Source organism: Scyliorhinus torazame, chromosome 15, assembly GCF_047496885.1.
Source record: "Scyliorhinus torazame isolate Kashiwa2021f chromosome 15, sScyTor2.1, whole genome shotgun sequence".
NCBI lineage: Eukaryota > Metazoa > Chordata > Chondrichthyes > Carcharhiniformes > Scyliorhinidae > Scyliorhinus > Scyliorhinus torazame.
This window is the reverse complement of record NC_092721.1, coordinates 207,852,745-207,874,997: the sequence shown is the minus strand read 5'-3', so window position 1 is coordinate 207,874,997 and position 22,253 is coordinate 207,852,745. Positions and strand designations below refer to the sequence as shown.

Sequence of the window (22,253 nt, the reverse complement as noted above, 5' to 3'; positions counted from 1 at the left end):
CTCTGACAGTGCAGCACTCCCTCAGTACTGACCCTCTGAGAGTGCAGCACTCTCTCAGTACTGACCATCTAATAGTGCAGCACTCTCTCAGTACTGAGGGAGTGCTGCACTGTCAGTACTGAGAGAGTGCTGCACTGTCAGTGGGTCAGTACTGAGGGAGTGCTGCACTGTCAGTACTGAGAGAGTGCTGCACTGTTAGACGGTCAGTACTGAGAGCGTGCTGCACTCTCAGAGGGTCACTACTGAGAGAATGCTGCACTGTAAGAGGGTCAGTACTGAGGGAGTGCTGCACTGTCAGAGGGTCAGTACTGAGGGAGTGCTGCACTGTCAGAGAGTCAGTACTGAGGGAGTGCCGCACTGTCAGAGGGTCAGTACTGAGGGAGTGCTGCACTGTCAGAGGGTCAGTACTGAGGGAGTGCTGCACTGTCAGAGGGTCAGTGCTGAGGGAGTGCTGCACTGTCAGTACTGAGTGCTGCACTGTCAGACAGTCAGTACTGAGGGAGTGCTGCACTGTCAGAGGGTCAGTACTGAAAGAGAGCTGCACTGTCAGATGGTCAGTACTGCGGGAGTGATGCACTGTCAGAGGGTCAGTGCTGAGGGAGTGCTGCACTGTCCGACGGTCAGTACTGAGAGAGTGCTGCACTATCAGAGGGTCAGTACTGAGGGAGTGCTGCACTATCAGAGGGTCAGTACTGAGGGAGTGCTGCACTGTCAGAGGGTCAGTACTGAAAGAGAGCTGCACTGTCAGATGGTCAGTACTGAGGGAGTGATGCACTGTCAGAGGGTCAGTGCTGAGGGAGTGCTGCACTGTCAGTACTGAGAGAGTGCTGCACTGTCCGACGGTCAGTACTGAGAGAGTGCTGCACTATCAGAGGGTCAGTACTGAGGGAGTGCTGCACTGTAAGAGGGTCAGTACTGAGGGAGTGCTGCACTGTCAGAGGGTCAGTACTGAGGGTGTGCCGCACTGTCAGAGGGTCAGGACTGAGGGGGTGCTGCACTGTCAGAGGGTCAGTACTGAGGGAGTGCTGCACTGTCAGTACTGAGAGTGCTGCACTGTCAGTGGGTCAGTACTGAGAGAGTGCCGCACTGTCAGAGGGTCAGTACTGAGGGAGTGCAGCACTGTCAGAGGGTCAGTACTGAGGGAGTGCCGCACTGTCAGAGGGTCAGTACTGAGGGAGTGCTGCACTGTCAGAGGGTCAGTACTGAGGGAGTGCCGCACTGTCAGAGGGTCAGTACTGAGGGAGTGCTGCACTGTCAGAGGGTCAGTACTGAGGGAGTACTGCACTGTCAGGGGGTCAGTACTGAGGGCGTGCCGCACTGTCAGAGGGTCAGTACTGAGGGAGTGCCGCACTGTCAGAGGGTCAGTACTGAGGGAGAGCCGCACTGTCAGAGGGTCAGTACTGAGGGAGAGCCGCACTGTCAGAGGGTCAGTACTGAGGGAGTGCTGCACTGTCAGGGGGTCTGTACTGAGGGAGTGCCGCATTGTCAGAGGGTCAGTACTGAGGGAGAGCCGCACTGTCAGAGGGTCAGTACTGAGGGAGTGTTGCACTGTCAGAGGGTCAGTACTGAGGGAGTGCCGCATTGTCAGAAGGTCAGTACTGAGGGAGAGCCGCACTGTCAGAGGGTCAGTACTGAGGGAGTGCTGCACTGTCAGGGGGTCAGTACTGAGGGAGAGCCGCACTGTCAGAGGGTCAGTACTGAGGGAGTGCCGCTCTGTCAGAGGGTCAGTACTGAGGGAGTGCTGCACTGTCAGAGGGTCAGTACTGAGGGAGTGCTGCACTGTCAGAGGGTCAGTACTGAGGGAGTGCTGCACTGTCAGAGGGTCAGTACTGAGGGAGAGCCGCACTGTCAGAGGGTCAGTACTGAGGGAGTGCTGCACTGTCAGAGGGTCAGTACTGAGGGAGTGCCACACTGTCAGAGGGTCAGTACTGAGGGAGTGCTGCACTGTCAGGGGGTCAGTACTGAGGGAGTGCCGCACTGTCAGAGGGTCAATACTGAGGGAGTGCCGCACTGTCAGAGGGTCAGTACACTTTTGATTACAGGACAAGAAACAGATTGTGAGAGAGAGAGAGATGAATACATGGAATCCTTTCAATGTTTGGGAGGCATTTAAATCCAGGTGTACAGAGGATTTTACTCACCTTTGTTAGAGTGGCTGCAGGAGCAGGGAAATGCCACTAGGTGTCAGCCTCACGCTGCCTGGTGTGTGAACATATTACTGACATTGGACAAAGGGAATTGAGTGAGGCAAGTTGATGTGAAAGTGTGCAGAGGGACCGGGGGGATTCTGATCTGTGAGAGAGTGTCAAAGGGGATAAAGTACTGGGACACAACAGGAGCATCACATCGCCACCAATTTATTGCTTCCATGCATTGCTGCCATCAAAGTGAAAGATTTTGTACAATAGTTTCAGAGTTTTACGGTATACTTTCCATTTTACAAAGACTTTCTTTTCTCTTCATAACAAACAGCACGGGGAAATTAAACACAAGAGATGAAGAGCTCACATTTTTTGCAGCGATGCAGTAAAAGCTGATGAACGAGCCGGGCTGCGGAAACATTGGCTCGAGGCAGCAGCAGTCACCACGTGCACCTTGACAGCCACAGGCTGTGTGTGGACGGGTCTGCCTGAACCCCCCCCCCACCCCAACCCCTTCCCCTAATCAGCGGCACAATCCCCCCCCCCCCCCCACCCACCAGCCCATTTCCAGAAGCATCTGTACTGACAAAGTGCAACACTTGTAAACCAGAAAGCTTGCTGCAATGAAAAAACCTCGAGGGGCTATCCGTGGAAAAGTGCAGCTGTGACTTGGCACTGATAATTCACAGCTTCCTCGATAGCCCTTGTATGTGGGAATTCCCCAATCATTTATAAATTGCCAATTCCAATCTCTCAAACTTATTGGTGATCAACTGTCCTTTGCCTCCCAAATCACAGTAATGTACCCGCAACAGTCAGGGCCAGCCATGAGGCAAGGTGAAACTTGCAGGCGGCAACACGGGGAAATAGCTCTGACAGACCCAGAGTGCTGCGCTCCCCAAACGTGCAATAAGACTGCTGCTGAGTGAGATACAGAGATATTAACACATCTTCTTCATTCAGAGAACCAATTGGAGGTTTTGTACATACTGGCTTCACTTACCCTGAGCAGATAAAGGGACAGGTTAGAGTAATCGCCTGACGGCAACTATGGAGCGGAGGAACCTGCAGGTCTAAAATGGAGAATCTTATTCTATGTGACAAACTGAATGAATGTTCACACCTCTGCGAACTCCAACCTATCCACGTGCGTGTGTCCGCGTGCGTGCGTGTCCGTCTGCATGCATGCGAGTGTCTGCGTGTATGTGTCTGCATGCATGTGTCCGCGTGTGCGTCCGTGTGTCTGTGTGCATGTGTGCGCGTCCCCATCAAATACTCCCAGGACAGGTACAGCGCGGGGTTAGATACAGAGTAAAGCTCCCTCTACACTGTCCCCATCAAACACTCCCAGGACAGGTACAGCACGGGGTTAGATACAGAGTAAAGCTCCCTCTACACTGTCCCCATCAAACACTCCCAGGACAGGTACAGCACGGGGTTAGATACAGAGTAAAGCTCCCTCTACACTGTCCCCATCAAACACTCCCAGGACAGGTACAGCACGGGGTTAGATACAGAGTAAAGCTCCCTCTACACTGTCCCCATCAAACACTCCCAGGACAGGTACAGCACGGGGTTAGATACAGAGTAAAGCTCCCTCTACACTGTCCCCATCAAACACTCCCAGGACAGGTACAGCACGGGGTTAGATACAGAGTAAAGCTCCCTCTACACTGTCCCCATCAAACACTCCCAGGACAGGCACAGCACGGGGTTAGATACAGAGTAAAGCTCCCTCTACACTGTCCCCACCAAACATCCTAAAGCATGTCATAGGAACAGGATCTGAACCAAAAAGGCCTGTGTGACAGGATATCTGTGGCAGGTTTTAGACGCCATCAGGGTACACAGGGGTTACTGCCAGTGAGTTACAAAAGACAGCTGACAGTGACAGTGACGTATTGAAGGTCAGCTCATTCTAACCAAGTACACGGGAACGTCATCCACCCTCCTTTACCCAATACTGAACCCTGCTCAAAATTCATCATTACCGACAAACAAAAACACTTTCCCTTTATAAAAAAATAAAATAAAAAGGACCAGTTAATAGTTGAGAAGACGGTTTGGTGGTTTTAGTCTATAAAGTTACACACAGCATCATTCCATTAACAGTAAGGCCACCTGGGGACACAGGCATGCCACACATTGAACACAAACACGAGAGGTGACAATGGCCCGTGCACAGCAGCTACAGGATCCACACACAGACCACGGTGGTCAGCACCTTGCACAAACAACAAGCGGCTTCAAATCCGGGGGGAGGGGGAGGAGGAGGAGGGAGTCAGCTGGAGGCTCCAAATCGTTCCAGCAGAGATCAGCCAGCAGCTGGTGGGAGGCAGGGGACGGGGGAGAATGGTGGAGAAGAGGCAGGGGCAGAGAGGAGAAACAGTGCAGGGAACAGAGTGGACAACGGAGATTAATTGTGCAGGCTCGGAGCAAAATGAAAGCCTGTAGTCTGCTTATGGTGCAACTTTGGCCAAATAAACCCAGCAGCTGGGCACACACTCGACTCCGGTTAAATCCCAACCCGGACGCTGTGGGAATCAACAGGAATGCTGGGCCTGGACAGAGCAGACAGGGTGGCTGTGGAAGCACTGATCGAACAATGAGTAGGGCAGTTATACGAGAGCTGCCCCTCCACATGCAGTCCATGCAGTCATCGTTGCAGCATGCATAGCGGAGGTGGTGAATGAAATGTGCCAGTGTGGACTATGCCCGACAGTTAGGCACAGTAATCACAACCCACAAGGGATGAACGTGTCTTGGCAAAGCTCCACCATTCCATTACACAGCAAGGCATTCAACACTGAACAGTAACAGCACTTTTGGCACACGGATAAAATACTGATAGCGATTCTGGTCACTGACTGACCAGGGACCAGCGTTCCCACATGTGACCATTGCACGGGCCTGAGCTAGTCACTAGATTAATGTTTTCCAGAGAACATTCATGAACACCCAATCTCACAAATACCTGAACGCTTAAGATGCACTATATTTCCATAGTGTGTGAGTATGTGTATGTGAGCGTGTGTGTCAGTGTGTGTGAGTGAATGTGTGTGTGTATGTATGTGTAGGTGTGTGAGCGTGTGTATGTGGGGGTGTGGGCGTGTGTGTGAGTGAGTGTGAGAGTGTGAGAGTGATCACAGCTGATTACAGTGCCACTCTCAGTTTCTCTCATCCTACAGTACAGTGAGTCAGACTGTCTCAATCTCAGTCCAGCCAAACCACCCAGCGCACACATTAAACTAATGCCCGTTAGACATGATTCAGAACCATAGAGCTTCAAGTTAGAGTTGACCTCAAACCAATGTCCTGTGAATCTCAGAGTAACAGCTGATTGCTGATCAGGGGGCTGAGATTCCACAGCATCAAGGGCACAATGCCAATGTCAGCCTGGGAGAGACTGGGCACCTTGGTGACACCCTGCAGCTGGTAGTGCAGCAGATAGATACACACACACAGGTACAGACACCTGGGTCCGCACTGGCTGGCCAACCCTACCAACACAAGTGTCAGTCCAGAAGAAACTTTGGTAAATGCGAGTGGCACTGAATGTCTAAGCTCAGGGTTATATATTTGGATAGAAGAGTTGCTGAGACTAACGACTAACCCTGACGTGATCGGCAACGGGAGCTCTGCAAATGAGCAGGACTCCCTTGAATTACTGCTGAGCTCAGCATGTCAATGTTCAATGCTGAATGGAGATGATTGGCCACAGATGAATAGTATTAAATAAATTAGAATGGCCACGTGACGAGAAGGTCATTCCAAGGCAGACATTGGAAGAGTGGGAATAATGTGTGAGGGATTCCAAGCGTACAAGGATTTCGCCGTCACCACAGCTCAAGAGAGGTGAGTCGTTCTAACATTTCCAACTCGTTATTCTGTCAGTGCATACTCAGTGCTCAGTGATGGTCTCTAAACAAGGATAATAAAAGAGCTCATATCTTTAAACAAAGGAACTGGATCAACAGCACAGCAAGAGTCAGGACGAGGAGGGGTCTCGATGTTGGGTGGGGTCTGGGGGAGGGGTCTCGATGTTGGGTGGGGTCTGGGGGAGGGGTCTCGATGTTGGGTGGGGTCTGGGGGAGGGGTCTCGATGTTGGGTGGGGTCTGGGGGAGGGGTCTCGATGTTGGGTGGGGTCTGGGGGAGGGGTGTCGATGTTGGGTGGGGTCTGGGGGAGGGGGTGTCAATATTGGGTGGGGTCTGGGGGAGGGGGTGTCGATATTGGGTGGGGTCTGGGGTGGACGGATATCGATGGTGGGTGGGGGTTTGGGTGGTCGATATTGGGAGGGGTCTGGGGTGTGTGGAGAGATGAGTGTGTCAGCTCAAGGGGATGTGGAGAGATGTGTGTGTTAGCTCAGGTCTGGCGTGAGTGGAGAGATGTGTGTGTTAGCTCAGGTCTGGCGTGAGTGGAGAGATGCGTGTGTTAGCTCAGGTCTGGGGTGTGTGGAGAGATGTGTGTGTTAGCTCAGGTCTGGGGTGAGTGGAGAGATGTGTGTGTTAGCTCAGGTCTGGGGTGAGTGGAGAGATGTGTGTGTTAGCTCAGGTCTGGGGTGTGTGGAGAGATGTGTGTGTTAGCTCAGGGGTGTGTGGAGAGATGTGTGTGTTAGCTCAGGGGTGTGTGGAGAGATGTGTGCGTTAGCTCAGGTCTGGGGTGTGTGGAGAGATTATATTGGGGTAATCTTGTGTGCGCTCTGGACACAGCAGGCTGGATCAGCTAGAATGTTCTGGATTTTGCTGAGACAGAATAGTCTATTTTAAAGCACATTGCACATTCATTAATCTGCGCCAGTGCAAGCTCCTGTACACATTCTCTTCTAATCAGACGGTCAGCTATTCAACCAAGTGTGACTGCACACATCCACATTGTGTAGAAGCCTCAAACTGGCAACCTAACAATAGAAAATGGACAGAAAGGAAACTTTTGTCGCCCATGGACAAGTGCCACTCCCATCCCAGGTCACTTAATAAAGAGGCAGATAAACAGACAGATTTAAAGCTTTGCATATCATTCCTTCAGAGAAGGTATCTTAAACACCTCTACATCTCAAAATCTTAATTAGACCTACCAGAGGAACTGTTTAAAATGTGTAATTTGTTTTGCAGAAGCATTGCGTGTGCATGGTGCCCTGAAACAGCTCAGGCACTGGAAGAGAATTCATGCAAGAGGATAGGGAGGGAGAGAAGGAAAGGGTTCTTGCAACGGGTTCCCCCCTCATCAACTCGGGGGAAGCTTAGAAATAAGGAACACGAGTCTGTAAAATAAATAAGATTAAATAAAATCCACTCCCCGGGGACAAAGGACGCTAATAAAAAGCTTCACCGAACGGATGAAGAGTCCCTGAAGTATTGGGTCTCTATTTTCCGCTCACTTAGTCCAGTTCAGACGTCCTGTTCTGGGCAGACGTCCTGCTCGGAAAGCCCATCTCCCCAACCAGTTTGATTTTACTTGTTCTTCTTCTTGAAGAGCTTAAATCCTGGCTTCTTTTTGCCAGGGTTGGGCTCGGTCTCCTCACCTGTTGATGTGCTGTCTTCCTCCACTGGGGACTTTTTGGAGGCAAGCTGGGGGATCTTGGTTCCCTTGATGCCATTTTTTGCATCGGTGCCCGTGGACTCGGGATCGGTGGAGGTGGGGCTGAGGGAGCGCGAAGACTCAGAGGGGCTGAGGGCTGAGCCCTCCGCGCCATGGTGTATCTCCCCCAAGCTGGCCGATTTCTCCAGGCCCCGGTTCGGGTAGGCCTTCCTGCTGGCCAGCGGACTGTCTGAGGTGTTCTCAGAGCACATGCTGCTCAGTGACTCGGCCTGCTTGCTGCTGCTGCTGCCATTCGGGCTGGGGGCATTGGAGTCTGAGGCCACACTCAGGGTGGGAGTGATTTCTTCTGTCAGTTTGAGGAGGGAGGTAGGCTTGGATGGGATGGACCTGTTGTGCAGGAGGGCACTGGGGGATCCTGAAGAGTTGGGAAGACGCTGCTGATCACTGGATTGGGAAATGGAGGATTCGGAGTCGGAGCGGTTTAAGTCCCTGTGGGAAGAGAGATGAAAGTGCATCAGCCACACTGAACAACACAGAAATCCGAAAAGAAAGTGCAGAACAACTGATCTCAATTAACCCCAAAAGATGCTCAACTCTGAAGCACTGACAGGTTTTGGGCAGCCTTACAGAGTTGGCAGAAACTAGTGGGATTTTGCAAGGATCAGGCCTGGGGCCTCAGCAATTTATCTAGATTATGAAGAGGACGAGGGTAATATAGTCAGGTTTCCTGCCGAAACAAAGCGAGGTGAGAACGCAAGCTGAAAGGAGGGCAGAGAGAGGCAGCAAAGAGATCTCGGCGGGTTCAGTGAGCAGACACGGGGCAGCACGGTAGCTCAGTGGTTAGCACTGTGGCTTCACAGCTCCAGGGTCCCAGGTTCGATTCCCAGCTTGGGTCACTGTCTGTGCGGAGTCTGCGCGTTCTCCCCGTGTGTGCGTGGGTTTCCTCCGGGTGCTCCGGTTTCCTCCCACAGTCCAAAGATGTGCAGGTTAGGTGGATTGGCCATGATAAATTGCCCTTAGGGTCCAAAAAGGTTAGGTGGGGTTACTGGGATAGGGTAGATACGTGGGCTTAGGTAGGGTGCTCTTTGTAAAGGCCAGTGCAGACTCGATGGGCCGAATGGCCTCCTTCTGCACTGTAAATTCTATGATTAGGTGTGTACTGTGGGAAAGTGTGAGGTTGTTCAATTTGGTGGAAAGAACAGAGAACAGAACTTTTTTCTTTAAAAAGGGCATGGACTTCTTTTTAATAATTTTAATAACCTTATTGTCACAAGTAGGCTTACATTAACACTGCAATGAAGTTACTGTGAAAATCTCCTAGTCGCCACATTCCGGCGCCTGTTCGGGTACACAGAGGGAGAATTCAGAATGTCCAATTCACCTAACAGCACGTCTTTCGGGACTTGTGGGAGGAAACTGGAGCACCCGGAGGAAACCCACGCAGACACTGGGAGAACGTGCAGACTCCGCACAGACAGTGACCCAAGCCGGGAATCAAACCTGGGACCCTGGAGCTGTGAAGCCATAGTGCTACCCACTGTGCTACCGTGCTGTCCTGAATGTTGATCACAGAATGATTACAGTACAGGAGGGAGGCTATTCAGTCAGATCTGACCATACTGGGCTTGTTCACAGAGACCTGGGTGCACATAGAAAGTTAACATGCAGGTACAGCAAAGCATTAGGAGGGTAAATGTTACGTTGGCCTTTATTGGAGTACAGGAACATGAGGATTTGCTTCAATTGTACAGGGGTTTGGTGAGACCACAGCTGGAATACTGGGTGCAGTTTTGGTCTCCACACTTAAGGATAGACTTGCATTGCAGGTGGTATCTCAAAGGGTTTGAGATTGCTCCCTGGGACGAGGGGGTTTGTTTATGAGGAGAGGCTGAATAAATTGGGCCTCCACTCTCCGGAATATCAAAGAATGAGAGGTAATCTCACTGTTATTTTTTATTTCTTTGTGGGATATGGGCGTTGCTGGTTAGGCCAGCATTTATTGCCCATCCCTAATTGCCCTTCAGAAGGTGGTGGTGAGCTGCCTTCTTGACCGCTGGGGTGCCTGTGGTGTAGGTACACCCACTGTGCTGTTAGGGAGGGAATCGGAGGATTTTGACCCAGCAACAGTGAAGGAAACATACATGATTCTCCTTAACAAGGTAGACACCGAGGATATTTCCTGTGTCTGGGGAATATGGAACAAGGGGGCACGATCGCAGGCTCAGGGGCCAATCATTTAGGACTGAGATGAGAAAAATGTCTTCAGAGGTTGTGGATCTTCATTGCTGAACATATTGAAGGCTGAGGTAAGACAGATGTTTGAATCTGGGAATTAAGGGATATGGGGAGCGGGTGGGAAGGTTGAGGCAGTACATCAGCTATGATCGCACTGAATTGCGGAGCAGATCAATGGCTAAATGGTCGACTCCTCTTACTCAGCAGCTTCATCTCACTGAACTAACTTGCCATAAGAAATATTTTGAACTCAAATTAATCATTTTTAAGCCAAGAAAATACGAGTAGCGGGTCACCTTAGGGCAATGAGTTCATTGTTTCCACAAAATCCCCAAACCAAAAACAATCACTTTAATGGAAAGCTTCACACGGATCACTCACTGGCCCAATGTCAGGTCATCAAAAATGGACCTTTCACCTTCTAGGACCTGGAGTCAAATCCAGCCTTAGACAAAAGGGTGAACGTTTCACCTCCTGCTTTGGGCATCAACTCTAACAGTTAAAGAACCACGTGTCTTTATTCGGGAACCTCAGTCACACACCCTTGGAATTTCCTTGGACCAGATCCTGGCATGATTCCCACGTTTGGAGAATCCAGCAACATGGCAAACTCACTCCCCTCCCCCATCAAAAGTTTACACGGAATTCTGGCAAAAAAGCTTTCTGTGGAACGAGGAGTGGATGTGGGAGAATGGGGGTGCAGTATACTGTGTGATACCCTCATTGCTGCTGTTCTCCACGTGAAGCCACTGGTTTATCAGACTCCTGCTAGCTTTCACCTTCCCTACCCAGGCGGTCTCACAGAGAGGAGGCGGGCAGGGGGGGGAGATGAGCGGTCAATGACATTTACAAGGAGGATCTCCTCACTCGTGTGGGGAAGTTGGAAGGCCTTTCTGCCATTCGAGGAAACAGTGCTTCACACAAGGGTTTGAGAAGGTGATTCACATCGCCAAGCCACAGCAGACACAGAACCAAGTGTCCAAAAGGGAAATTAAAACATTATTTGGAAAGGACGTATGAAGGAATTATGGCCGGAGAGAAAACAGCTGGACACAAAAAAGCTGGTGTGGGTGAGAAAATCGAGAGAGGAGGAAAGTGCAGGAGAAAGACAGACAATGGAACTGGAAAGAGTGAGAGGAAAAGAAAGTGACAGAGATAGTGAACGAGAGTGGAACAAACGGAGAGGAGAGAGAGGCGCAGACGTGTCAGAGAGGATCATAATCATTCTGGCACAAAATGACATTCCCAGAGTCCGAGCTAGCGCTCTGTAATCCAGTCAGTCCCGCTCCCTCCGCTCTATCGCCAAACTCTGCCCGTTTATTTCTTTCAAGAACCCATCCAATTTCCTTCACATTCCCCGGCCCAAAATCTGAAATCTGCGCGCCCACCCCCCCAACCAAGTCCTTGCACCATCAACTAATGGGAAGAGCTTTTCCTCATCTACCTTATCCAATTCTGCCATGATCTATGTAAACCTCGGTCAAATCTTTCAATTCTGTACATACTTTCTTGGATGAGGGTTTACCACTCTCCAATCCTCTCGTCTACCCCCTGTATCTGGGGAAGGTTGGAAGATTATGGCAAGCCCCTTACCCCGTCTCCAACTCCACTTTCTTTAGCAACCTGGATGGATGCTGTCATGATATGCAGACATGCACTTAATGAGATACAGGCAGGCAGCTAATGAGCACAGGGAACAGGACATAACCAATCAGCAGGCAGAACACTTGGGAGGTGGTTTCCCACTATAAAAGGCACGAGGCACTCACACGAGGGACAACTACAGAGTGAGTCCTGTGTACATATCACGTAACGCATACAGCACGTGGAGAAGAACTAGTCTGGTTCAGTCTAGATAGAGAAATCACATCTAGGTTAGCAGTGTGCTAACTGTGTGACAGGTTCAATAAACAAAGTTGAACTAACTTCAAGGTCTGGAGTCTACTTGAGTTATAGCTGCATCCAGTTGCAGCCCGTGTTATCTCAACGTGCTGAACATGGCAGATGCCATCCTGACCAAGTGATTTATCTACTCAAAGTACTTGAACCTTTTCAATATATCCTGCCCCTCAATTTACACCCCATCAATATCACGGTCATCTCTGCTTCTACTGATACTTTACCACAATGTCTTCCTTAGTTAACACAAATACAAAGTACTAATTAAGAGCATATTTTCCCTCCTCCTGTTTATATCACTTACTTTATCCTGAATGCACCCACTCCAGCTCTCTCTGTTGCTAACGATTAACAGTCTGGTAGTAGATTTATGGGTTCCCTTTCATGCTGACTGCCGTTCCACTCTCATATTCACTCTCCGCCAGTCTTATTTTCCTCTTAACTTAATGTATTTGTCTAGTCATGACTTGAAGAGTCCACTTGACATGCATCATACACCTTTTTCTGTTTTGTCATATTGTTTATTACCCTCCCCACAGTGAGTCACAAAGGAACGGGAGGGAGCGAGAGAGAAACCGTGACGGTGAGAAAACAACAGATTGCATGGCTGAGTGAGTGACGAGGGAAGAGAAGGAGCAAAGCAAAGAGGGTCTTAAAGAGCAACTTAAATTCTGAGGAAAAGTAGCTCCTGGATAGTGAGGCATTGAGGTGGGGGCAGCAATGAGGGTGGGGGTCACCCAGCCCAGGGTGTCACGGAGTTGAGTACGGAGAGTGGTGTCGTACATGGGCTCCACCCATCCACACATCAGATAATAGAGTGACACAAAAATCAACCCACTTAACGTTTCAACTACAAAGCAGGAATACAAAAACCAGCCGCTCAGTAATAACAGGGTCAGGTTGAACGATAATAGTTACAGCAAAATGCGCACTCATGCAGAGAGGGGGAAACATGGCAGATCCCAGATCCCTTCACCCAACCCCAGGGTCATGAGTCTCAATCCTAGCTGCTGGTCTTCGGGATTCCAGACTCTATTATAACTGAAAAGCTCTTGTTTCCAGTGTAATGATTGAATAGTTATTCGGCTCAATGGCACCTCTTCCTCTCCTGAAGTGCAGAGTGTTGTTAAGAGTCCAGTTTCCCTGCCAAACCCCAGGTGGCTCATTCCCATGTGAACACCACAGCAGTCCTTTCCCCTGACAGCCCACCTAGGGTTACCAACCCCTCCAGGATTGCCTTAGAGTCTCCAGGAACTAAGGAGATTAATCTCTTGGAGAGTACCTTGAGCTACCCCCAGGAGAATAAAAAACCGTAAGGCCATCTGGAGATAGCTCACTTTTATAATTATAAAATTATTGCGAGGAAGACGTGGCTGTTTGACTGGGTGGGGGTGGGATGGGGTGGGAATCAATCACAGGAATTGTGTCTCATCCGAATCGTCAACACAACCTCCAGGAAGCTTCAACAGATAACGATCAGCTCAGTGGGAACCCAAGCCAATTCCTTCACCGCTCCCTAATCCAAAGGTACTGAGGTCAATTCTGGCACCCCTACCCAGAGTTCAGCCAACCCAGCACAGAATGGAATGCCGAGGGCAGCACGGTGGCGCAGTGGTTAGCACTGCTGCCTCACGGGGGCGAGGTCCCAGGTTCGATCCCGGCTCTGTGTCACTGTCCGTGTGGAGTTTGCACATTCTCCCCGTGTTTGCGAGGGTTTCGCCCCCACAACCCAAAGATATGCAGGGTGGGTGGATTGGACACGCTAAATTGCCCCTTAATTGGAAAAAATGAATTGGGTACTCTAAATTTAAAAAAAAAAAAAATGGAATGCCATTAGTGACCCCCCCCCCCGATCAGTGACCCTCTCCCTCCCCCCCCCCCCCCCGCCGTTCAATACAGTTCAGCCACATACTACCATCACCCAAGCATCGGCAAGGAACAGTTACTTGACGTCATCCACCCTGAATTATAGGTCGAGTGGGGTGAGGTTCTGCCACCACGGAATAAGGATGGTTGTGGTAGTGGCTCCTCTCACTGGCATTCATACCCAAGTGTTTTGAGTTAATTCAGCTCAGGGATTTTAAAGCCTGCTTCAGAGTTGCTACCTGTCAGATGCATTCCCAAGGGTTTTAACATTACCCCGCCCACAGCGCTCGTCACCTGACATGCCCACCCACATGCTCGCTCTTTCCACAAATAAGACTCCTCATTACTCAGCCTCTTCAGCCTTCTCCATGTCCAATGTCTTATTAACCGAGAAAGTGATCAATGACTTTTTTGTGGCTACAATGGCGATTTATTTCAATACCCCTCTGGCTTTCCTCTGGAATTATTGGCAGCAACTCCAGTGCCATCCCGGAACCATCCCAGAGCCATTTACATTGGCCTCATTTTGGACTGGCGCCAGAGTGATGTCTCCGGAGTGAAAGGAGACTTCAAATCGAAAGCGGAGTCTGCCCTCAACGCTGGGAGATTGGAGGAAGGTCTTTACCCACAGTGAAGAAGAACCAGCCATGAAATAAAAGCAGAAAATGGAATAAAAATGCAGCAGCGAGGATTTTAAAGAAGATAGAGACAAGAGGAAACTGAAGGATCTGCACACTGCAAAACCAAAATCACCCAGCAGCCAACGCACATACCCGAGTAAGATTTCTAACTGCAAAGCGATTGCACACTTGGTAACAAGGACAGTCAGGTACAGGCAAACTGATGAGACACAATAGACTGCCACCACGGAATAAGGATGGTTGTGGTAGTGGCTCCTCTCACTGGCATTCATACCCAAGTGTTTTGAGTTAATTCAGCTCAGGGGTTTTAAAGCCTGCTTCAGAGTTGCTACCTGTCAGATGCATTCCCAAGGGTTTTAACATCACCCCCGCCCACAGCGCTCGTCACCTGACATGCCCACCCACAGGGCGCAAGGAGCCTATTCAGCCCATTCTGCCTGTGCTGTCCGAAAGAGCTATCCAGTCTATTCCCATTTTCCAGCTCTTGATTCATAGCTTTGTAAATTACAGCACCTCAAGTCCATTCCCAAGTTTTTTTTTTTAATGAGTTCAGGGTTTCTGCCTCTCCCACACTTTCAGAGTCAGTTCCCGAGCCCCATTACCCTCTGGGTATAAACAATTACTCTGCTGAGGGAGGTAGGTCATTCCTATTCACCCTATCACAGTGCCTCAATTTTACACACTTCAATTAAATCTCCCCTCAGCCATCCTCGGTTTGGAAGGTGCTGTCTAAGGAATGTCGGTGAGTTACTGCAGTGCATCTTGTAGATGGTGCTCATGGCTGCCACTGTGCGTCGGTGGTGGTGGAGGGAGTGAATGCTTGTGGAAGGCGGAGCAATCAAGTGGTCTGCTTTGTCCTGGATGGTGTTGAGCTTTTGAGTCTCTCCAGGCGAGTATTACATCACACTCCTGACTTGTGCCTTGTGGATGGTGGACAGGCTTTGGGGGGTCAGGAGGTGAGTTACTCGTTGTAGGATTCCCGGTCTTTGACCTGTCCTGGTAGCCACAGTATTAATGTGGCTGGGTCCAGTCCAGTTTCTGATCAATGGTAACCCCCAGGATGATGATTGTAGGGGATTCAGCGATGGTAATGCCATTGAATGTCAAGGGGCGGTGGTTAGATCCTCTCTTGATTTTATTTGCCAATATAATTTCATACCCTTAATTGGCTTTCCTTCAATTTATTTCACCCTGGCATTTTCTCCTCTCTGGGTTTTCTGAATTTTACTGCGCTCTTGGTATCTGACATAAACATTCCACCTTTGTCTGATCCGACTCAGAATTATTATACATTTAGGGGGTCTAAATTGAAGATTCCCAACTTCTTCTTTGCGGTAACACATTGCTCTCCCTCACAATCTCCTCCTTTAATACTCTTCAAAGACCTCCGTAGTCTTTCTCCAATTTAGAACTTTTACTCCTGGTGTATCTTTGTCCTTTTCATAACCACCCCAAGCACAGACCTGGCAGAAGGCACAAACACACATACACAAGATTGCTCGCAACGTCCCATACAACTGGGGTACTGGGGTCTCCTGTGACTCCATACACAACTGCACACACACGTGCATGTAAACACAAGCGCCATGTATGCACACACACAAACACACATACTCCGCGTGCACGCACACACACACACACACACACACACACACACACACACACACACGTGTGCAGAAACGCACGCAGTCAGAAATCTTAGACAGGAGCTGAAAATCAGAGCAAGTCAGACAGGCAGGAACAAAAGGAAAAGAGCAGTACCCATGACTTCTAGTCCGCAACCGGATCCCAGCGGTGACGTCAAGAACATCAGGAGGGGGAAGGTCAGGAATGGTTTCCAGTGTAGGATGGTGGGAGGGGTGAAAGAAGCAGTGAGAGTGAGTGCAGGAGGAGGGTAAGGTAGGTCCAAACACATCAGAACAGGGACACACAAAGGAAAGGCTTTGCATACGGCGGAGAGATGACCTGCTGCTCCACGGAAGAGATTCACTCTGGCCAGGAATAAAACCTTCTACCAACCTCTGTGAGCCAGCAGCATGCTGGGTGTCAACCTGACGCTGGCGGACAGTTGGGTGCAGGCTGAGGGAAGCTGTGGGGAGAGAAGAGGACAGTTAGAACACAGGAAACAACACTTTACTGGACGTGGTCCTGAGCGACCACAGCCACCTTCCCACTCCCCTCCCCACCATCGGTCGCTTAGTGTCACTCCCAACCTGCCAGACACAAAGTGTCTACTGCCCTGACCCAGTGCCACCTATCCCCGTGCACCCAGTCCAACCGAGCCTGCCCACTCCCACAGGGCCCAGCACCGGTGCTGCCTGATACAGGACCGCCACTTCACAGTGGCTATTGCCTCTCCAATAAGCCGTGACATTGGTCAGCAGCAATTTCAGCCAGGCGGCAGCTGATTTAGGCAACTGAGGTTGGGAAACACCAGAAGGTGCCGCCCAAGGTAGGCATGGTTTCTGCTCGTCTTTTCACAGTCAAGTAGCAAACACGTGGGCCATGCTCAAGGCCAGCACCACCCCGGCCATTTGTACTGAGCAAGGCCCAGCTGCTGCTGACAGCAGTGTTACCAGGAGCTCACCAAGTGTCACGCTGAATCACAGCAGCACTGTCAGAGAAGAAGAAACCTCCATCATTAGCCTATTAACTACCTCCCTCCTGTTATTACTGAAATACCAAAAACAAACTGTGACTGGAGCAGAGGTAACATGTTATTACAAGTGGTTTATTGTGCATAAGATTCTATAAAAACAGGACAGGTGGTGGCCAAGCTGTGGAACAATAACAGTTAGCAACGGAGCATTAAATCAGCTTTATTCCGAGCGAGCGGGAGGGAGGGAGGAAGGGGTGAGGGGGGGGGACGGGAGGGGGTGAGGAGGGAAGGGAGGGAGGGGGGAGAGGAGAAGGACACCTTTAACCTCACTTCAGGGAGGGGATTCCCATATTTGTAATTTCAAATGAGTTCGGGGGGGTGGGGGGGGGGGGGGGGGGGGGGGTGAGAGAGAGCGAGAGAGCCGGGGGAGGGAAAGAGAGCGGGGGGGGGGGGGGGGAGAAGAGAGCCGGGGGGAGGGAGCGGGGGGGAGGGAGCGGGGGGGGGGGGGGGTGAGAGAGAGCGAGAGAGCCGGGGGAGGAGTGGGAACCGGGAGGGGGCAGGGAGCCGGGGGGGGGGGGGGGGGGGGGGGGGGGGGTGGAGAGAGAGAGCCAGGGAAGAGAGCTGGGGGTAAGGAGCCGGTTAGAGGCAGACGAGGTAGGCCCGGAATATAGAGTCAAGAGAGGGAGAGGGTTGAGTCGAGAGCAGGGGGCACTGAAATAAGGGGGACTCAGTGACGAATGATGTCCATCCATGCCCAAAATGTGAGGAAGGCAGGGTGGTGGGGCTTTGGTCGGTGGTAGAAGAGTTTCTGATCTCACATCTGCTTACAATAGAGACCTTTATAAAAACACAGCAGTTTAAGAGTACAGATTGAACAGAATGATGTGCCGCTCAGTCCACAGGGATGTACGTAATCCGCTCAGAGAGATGGGTCAAGTGGACAGTGCATTTGGGAACTGGGTTACCCTGAAGGGGGGTTTAACATGTCCGTGATGCAGAGATTAGTCCGTCTCTTGTGCTGAAGGATCTTGAGTTGACTGTGGATATTACAATCGCACGACACACAGGTGTAAGGAAAGAATGAGAGCCAGGCAGAGGAACAAAGCTCTTAACAGACTGGAGGTCGTGACTGAGCTTCAATCTAACAGTAACAGATCATTCTCTACACCAGAAACACTGACACTGTTCCCACATCCCCAGCAGATTTAGCTCCCCCACTTGACAAAGAAATAAACTGTTCTGATAAAGTGCCTTTCAGGACGCCCCTAAGGTCAGAGAAATGGTGCCACAGGAGGTTGCGTGTTCAAATCTCGTCAGGCTCTAGGAGATATTCTGCAGCTGTTTACGAGATTTTCTATCTGGACAAAGTTCACTGTGTCGGGAAGTTCTCGAACGACTAGGTTTAAAAAGGTGATGCAAGTAATCTCAGGGCAGCACGGCGGCGCAGTGGTTAGCACTGCTGCTTTACAGCATTGGGAACCTGGGTTCGATCCCAGCCTGTGTGCAGTTTGCACATTCTCCCCGGGGTCCCACCCACACAACCCACTGAAGCTGTGAGGAGTCTGTGTTTGTAGTTGATAACAATTCTTACTGTGTGCGTTTATACAAATGTTAACTAAATTCTTAGAATAAAGCTTGTTTTATTGATTAAAAGTGCGTAAGAAGTCTGTTGACTGACACCTGAAAGGCAGGCTCTTACACTTTGGAGTTTGTAAACCCTAGCCCATAACTATAGGTAGAGCAAGTAATTCGGAAAGCTAATGGAATTTTATTCAGTACACAAGCAGAGAAGTTATTTTTCAGTTATACACAGCACTGGCGAAACCACATCGGGGATACGGTGATCAACATTAAACTTATTTTTAAAAATGAGCCCAGAGTATCCAATTTTTTTTCCAATTTACAATTCAGCGTGGCCAATCCACCTACCCTGCACATCTTTGGGTTGTAGGGGCGAAACCCCGCAGACACGGAGAGAATGTGCAAACTCCACACGAACAGTGACCCAGAGCCGGGATCGAACCCGGGTCCTCGGCGGCGTGAGGCAGCAGTGCTAACCACTGCGCTGCTCTTGGTCTCCTTATTTAAAGAAAGATGTAAATGTGTTGGAGGCAATTCAGAGACAGTTTCCTCGACAAATACCTGGAATGGACAGATTGTCTTATGAGGAAAGGTTGGGTTTGTATACACTGGAGTTTAAAAACAAAGAACAAAGAAATGTACAGCACAGGAACAGGCCCTTCGGCCCTCCAAGCCTGCGCCGACCATGCTGCCCGACTAAACTACAATCGTCTACACTTCCTGGGTCCGTATCCTTCTATTCCCATCCTATTCATATATTTGTCAAGATGCCCCTTAAACGTCACTATCGTCCCTGCTTCCACCACCTCCTCCGGTAGCGAGATCCAGGCACCCACTACCCTCTGCGTAAAAAACTTGCCTCGTACATCTACTCTAAACCTTGCCCCTCTCACCTTAAACCTATGCCCCCTAGTAATTGACCCCTCTACCCCGGGGAAAAGCCTCTGACTATCCACTCTGTCTATGCCCCTCATAATTTTGTAGACCTCTATCAGGTCGCCCCTCAACATCCGTCGTTCCAGTGAGAACAAACCGAGTTTATTCAACCGCTCCTCATAGCTAATGCCCTCCATACCAGGCACCATCCTGGTAAATCTCTTCTGTGCCCTCTCTAAAGCCTCCACATCCTTCTGGGAGTGTGGCGAAGAGTAAGAGGCAACCTGATCAAAACCTTTCAGATCCTGAGGGGTATTGGCAGGGTGGATGTGGAGAGAATCTAAAAATAGAAGTCACTATCTGAAAATAAGGGCTCACCATTTCAGACAGAGATGAGGAGGAATATTTCCCCTCAGAGGGTGGTGAGTCTGGGGAACACTCTTCCACAGGCCGTGTAAGCAGGATCTCGGAATGTGTTCAAGGCAGAGCGCGATAGATTTTTGATTAAGGGGGTGAAAGGTTATCGGGGGGGGGGGGGGCAGAAATGCGGATTTGAGGTGACAATCAGATCAGTCATGATCCTACTGAATGGCGGAGCAGGCTCGAGGGGCCGAGTGGCCTGCTCCTGCTCCTAATTTGAATGTTCATATGAGTGAGAAGACCACTCAGTTTCATCCTGTCGACACAAAGATGGCATTCAGGATAAAGCAGCTTGCTTTATCCACGCTGGTGAGCAGGACGGCTGGTTCGTGATGCGGAGCGAGACCAACAGCGCGGGTTCAATCCCCGTACCGGCCGAGGTTATTCATGGAGGTCCCGCCTTCTCGACCTTTCCCCTCGCCGGAGGTGTGGTGACCCTCAGGTTAAATCACCACCAGTCAGCTCTCCCCCTCAAAGGGGAAAGCAGCCTCTGGCTATCTGGGACTATGGCGACATTACTTACTTATACAAGATGTACCACAGCAACTCACCAAGGCAACTTATTACCACCGAGAAGGACAGGAGCAGCAGATACCTGGGAACCCCACCACCTGGAGGTTCCCCTCCAAGTCACTCACCACCCCGACTTGGAAAAACATCTCTGTTCCTTCACTGTGGCGAGAACGCCCTCCCCTAACAGCACAGTGGGTGTACCTACACCTCGGGGACTGCAGGGGTTCAAGAAGGCAGCTCACCACCACCTTCTGAAGGGACTTGGGGATGCGCTGTTAATGGCTCACATCCCATGCAAGAATAGAAAAATAATATTGGCATGACTGGGAAGGCTGGGAATTAGTGTCAATCCCTGGTCGTGAGACGGTGACACAGTTTTTGATGCAGCTGTGTTGCTGAGCCACACACAGAGCACAGTTAACAAGCAGGCAACCAGTTGAGCGTGGGACTGGAATCACAGATAAAAGACTGATTAAAATGGCTAGCTTCCTTTGAATGCCCTTCCTGAATGGACAATCTGACATCGCCATGGTCACTTTTACTGAGGCCAGCTTGACATTTCAAGGCATCTAAAGAGGGAATTCACGTACCGGCCTCCCCGAACAGGCGCCGGAATGTGGCGACTAGGGGCTTTTCACAGTAACTTCACTTGAAGCCTACTTGTGACAATAAATTATTATTATTAATTTCCTCTCTCACTCCCTGGATTCCTGGTCTAGTAACATAAGCAGTAGGTTACTGGAGACTGAGATTATGCAGAATCTACCCAGCAGAATGTCTCACCCTGTTTATTTCTGCAAAGCAAGAAAAGAGCTCAGAAGTCACTACCTACAGAGGGTCAGGAAGCACAGCATGCTGATTTGTGAGAATTAAAACAAGTGAGAGAGATATATATGTAATCTCAAACCAGTGGAGTTCCATGTTGAAAGACTGTCCAGGGGTGTCCTGGAATGCTCAGTGACTCTTTGATCCATTAACCAGGTCATATCTGGTCCCAAGCCAATCCACGTTTAAAAAACAAAGAAAAATATTCACATAAACCATATAACACGGCAGCAACTCCTTCACCCCTTAAATCAGTATGCATTTTCTTCTAGCCAAACCCAGTAATATGATAGCCACACATGAACACCCATCAGAGTCATTAAATCAGTCCTTTGCTGCAAGAAATAAGACGGTGCAGTCACAAGATTATTTAATAGACTGAATTAATGGCATTTCATTCAGAAACATGAGGCAGTATATGACTGCCCTGGCAATGAATTATCCTGTGCCTGGAGAATGTTGACTGAGGGGCTCATCCTCTTGTGAAGCAGGAATTCTGGGATTTATTTACTTTGAACAGCGTTTCGGGATCAGTTTCCGTAACTCCAAATACTTCTCTGTGAAGTAGCAGCGGAACAAAGTTATGCTTTTAAATTGCTCTCTCTGGGCACAGCGTTGAGTTTGAAAAGGCAGAATGTATGATGTAGAAATGGGCGATGGCCACCACCCATGTGGACGGTTTCCGTGTCCAGTTTACTTAAGAGGTTTACTTAGAACATACAGTGCAGAACAAAGAAAATTACAGCACAGGAACATAGAACATAGAACATTACAGCGCAGTACAGGCCCTTCGGCCCTCGATGTTGCACCGACCTGTGAAACCACTCTAAAGCCCATCTACACTATTCCCTTATCGTCCATATGTCTATCCAATGACCATTTGAATACCCTTAGTGTTGGCGAGTCCACTACTGTTGCAGGCAGGGCATTCCACGCCCTTACTACTCTCTGAGTAAAGAACCTCCCTCTGACATCTGTCCTATATCTATCTCCCCTCAATTTAAAGTTTTGTCCCCTCAAACTAGACATTACCATCCGAGGAAAAGGCTCTCACTGTCCACCCTATCTAATCCTCTGATCATCTTGTATGCCTCAATTAAGTCACCTCTTAACCTTC

At 49.9% G+C, this 22,253-nt stretch overlaps 1 protein-coding gene across 3 annotated transcripts in view; it reads right to left on the bottom strand.

The window, feature by feature from the left end:
- Positions 1–4,188: 4,188 nt before the first annotated feature.
- stim1b (stromal interaction molecule 1b) overlaps positions 4,189–22,253 on the bottom strand; it is a 111,672-nt gene continuing 93,607 nt past the window's right edge. For 2 of the 3 annotated variants that reach the window (XM_072477533.1, XM_072477534.1), the window contains exons 10-11: positions 16,342–16,411; positions 4,189–8,170 (exon numbers count right to left, since the gene is read on the bottom strand). In XM_072477533.1, the coding sequence (XP_072333634.1) occupies positions 7,594–8,170; positions 16,342–16,411 (647 nt within the window). In that variant the 3' untranslated portion in view covers positions 4,189–7,593. Of the gene's footprint in view, positions 8,171–16,273; positions 16,412–22,253 lie in introns of all 3 variants that reach the window. The other variant, XM_072477535.1, reaches the window with a different exon arrangement.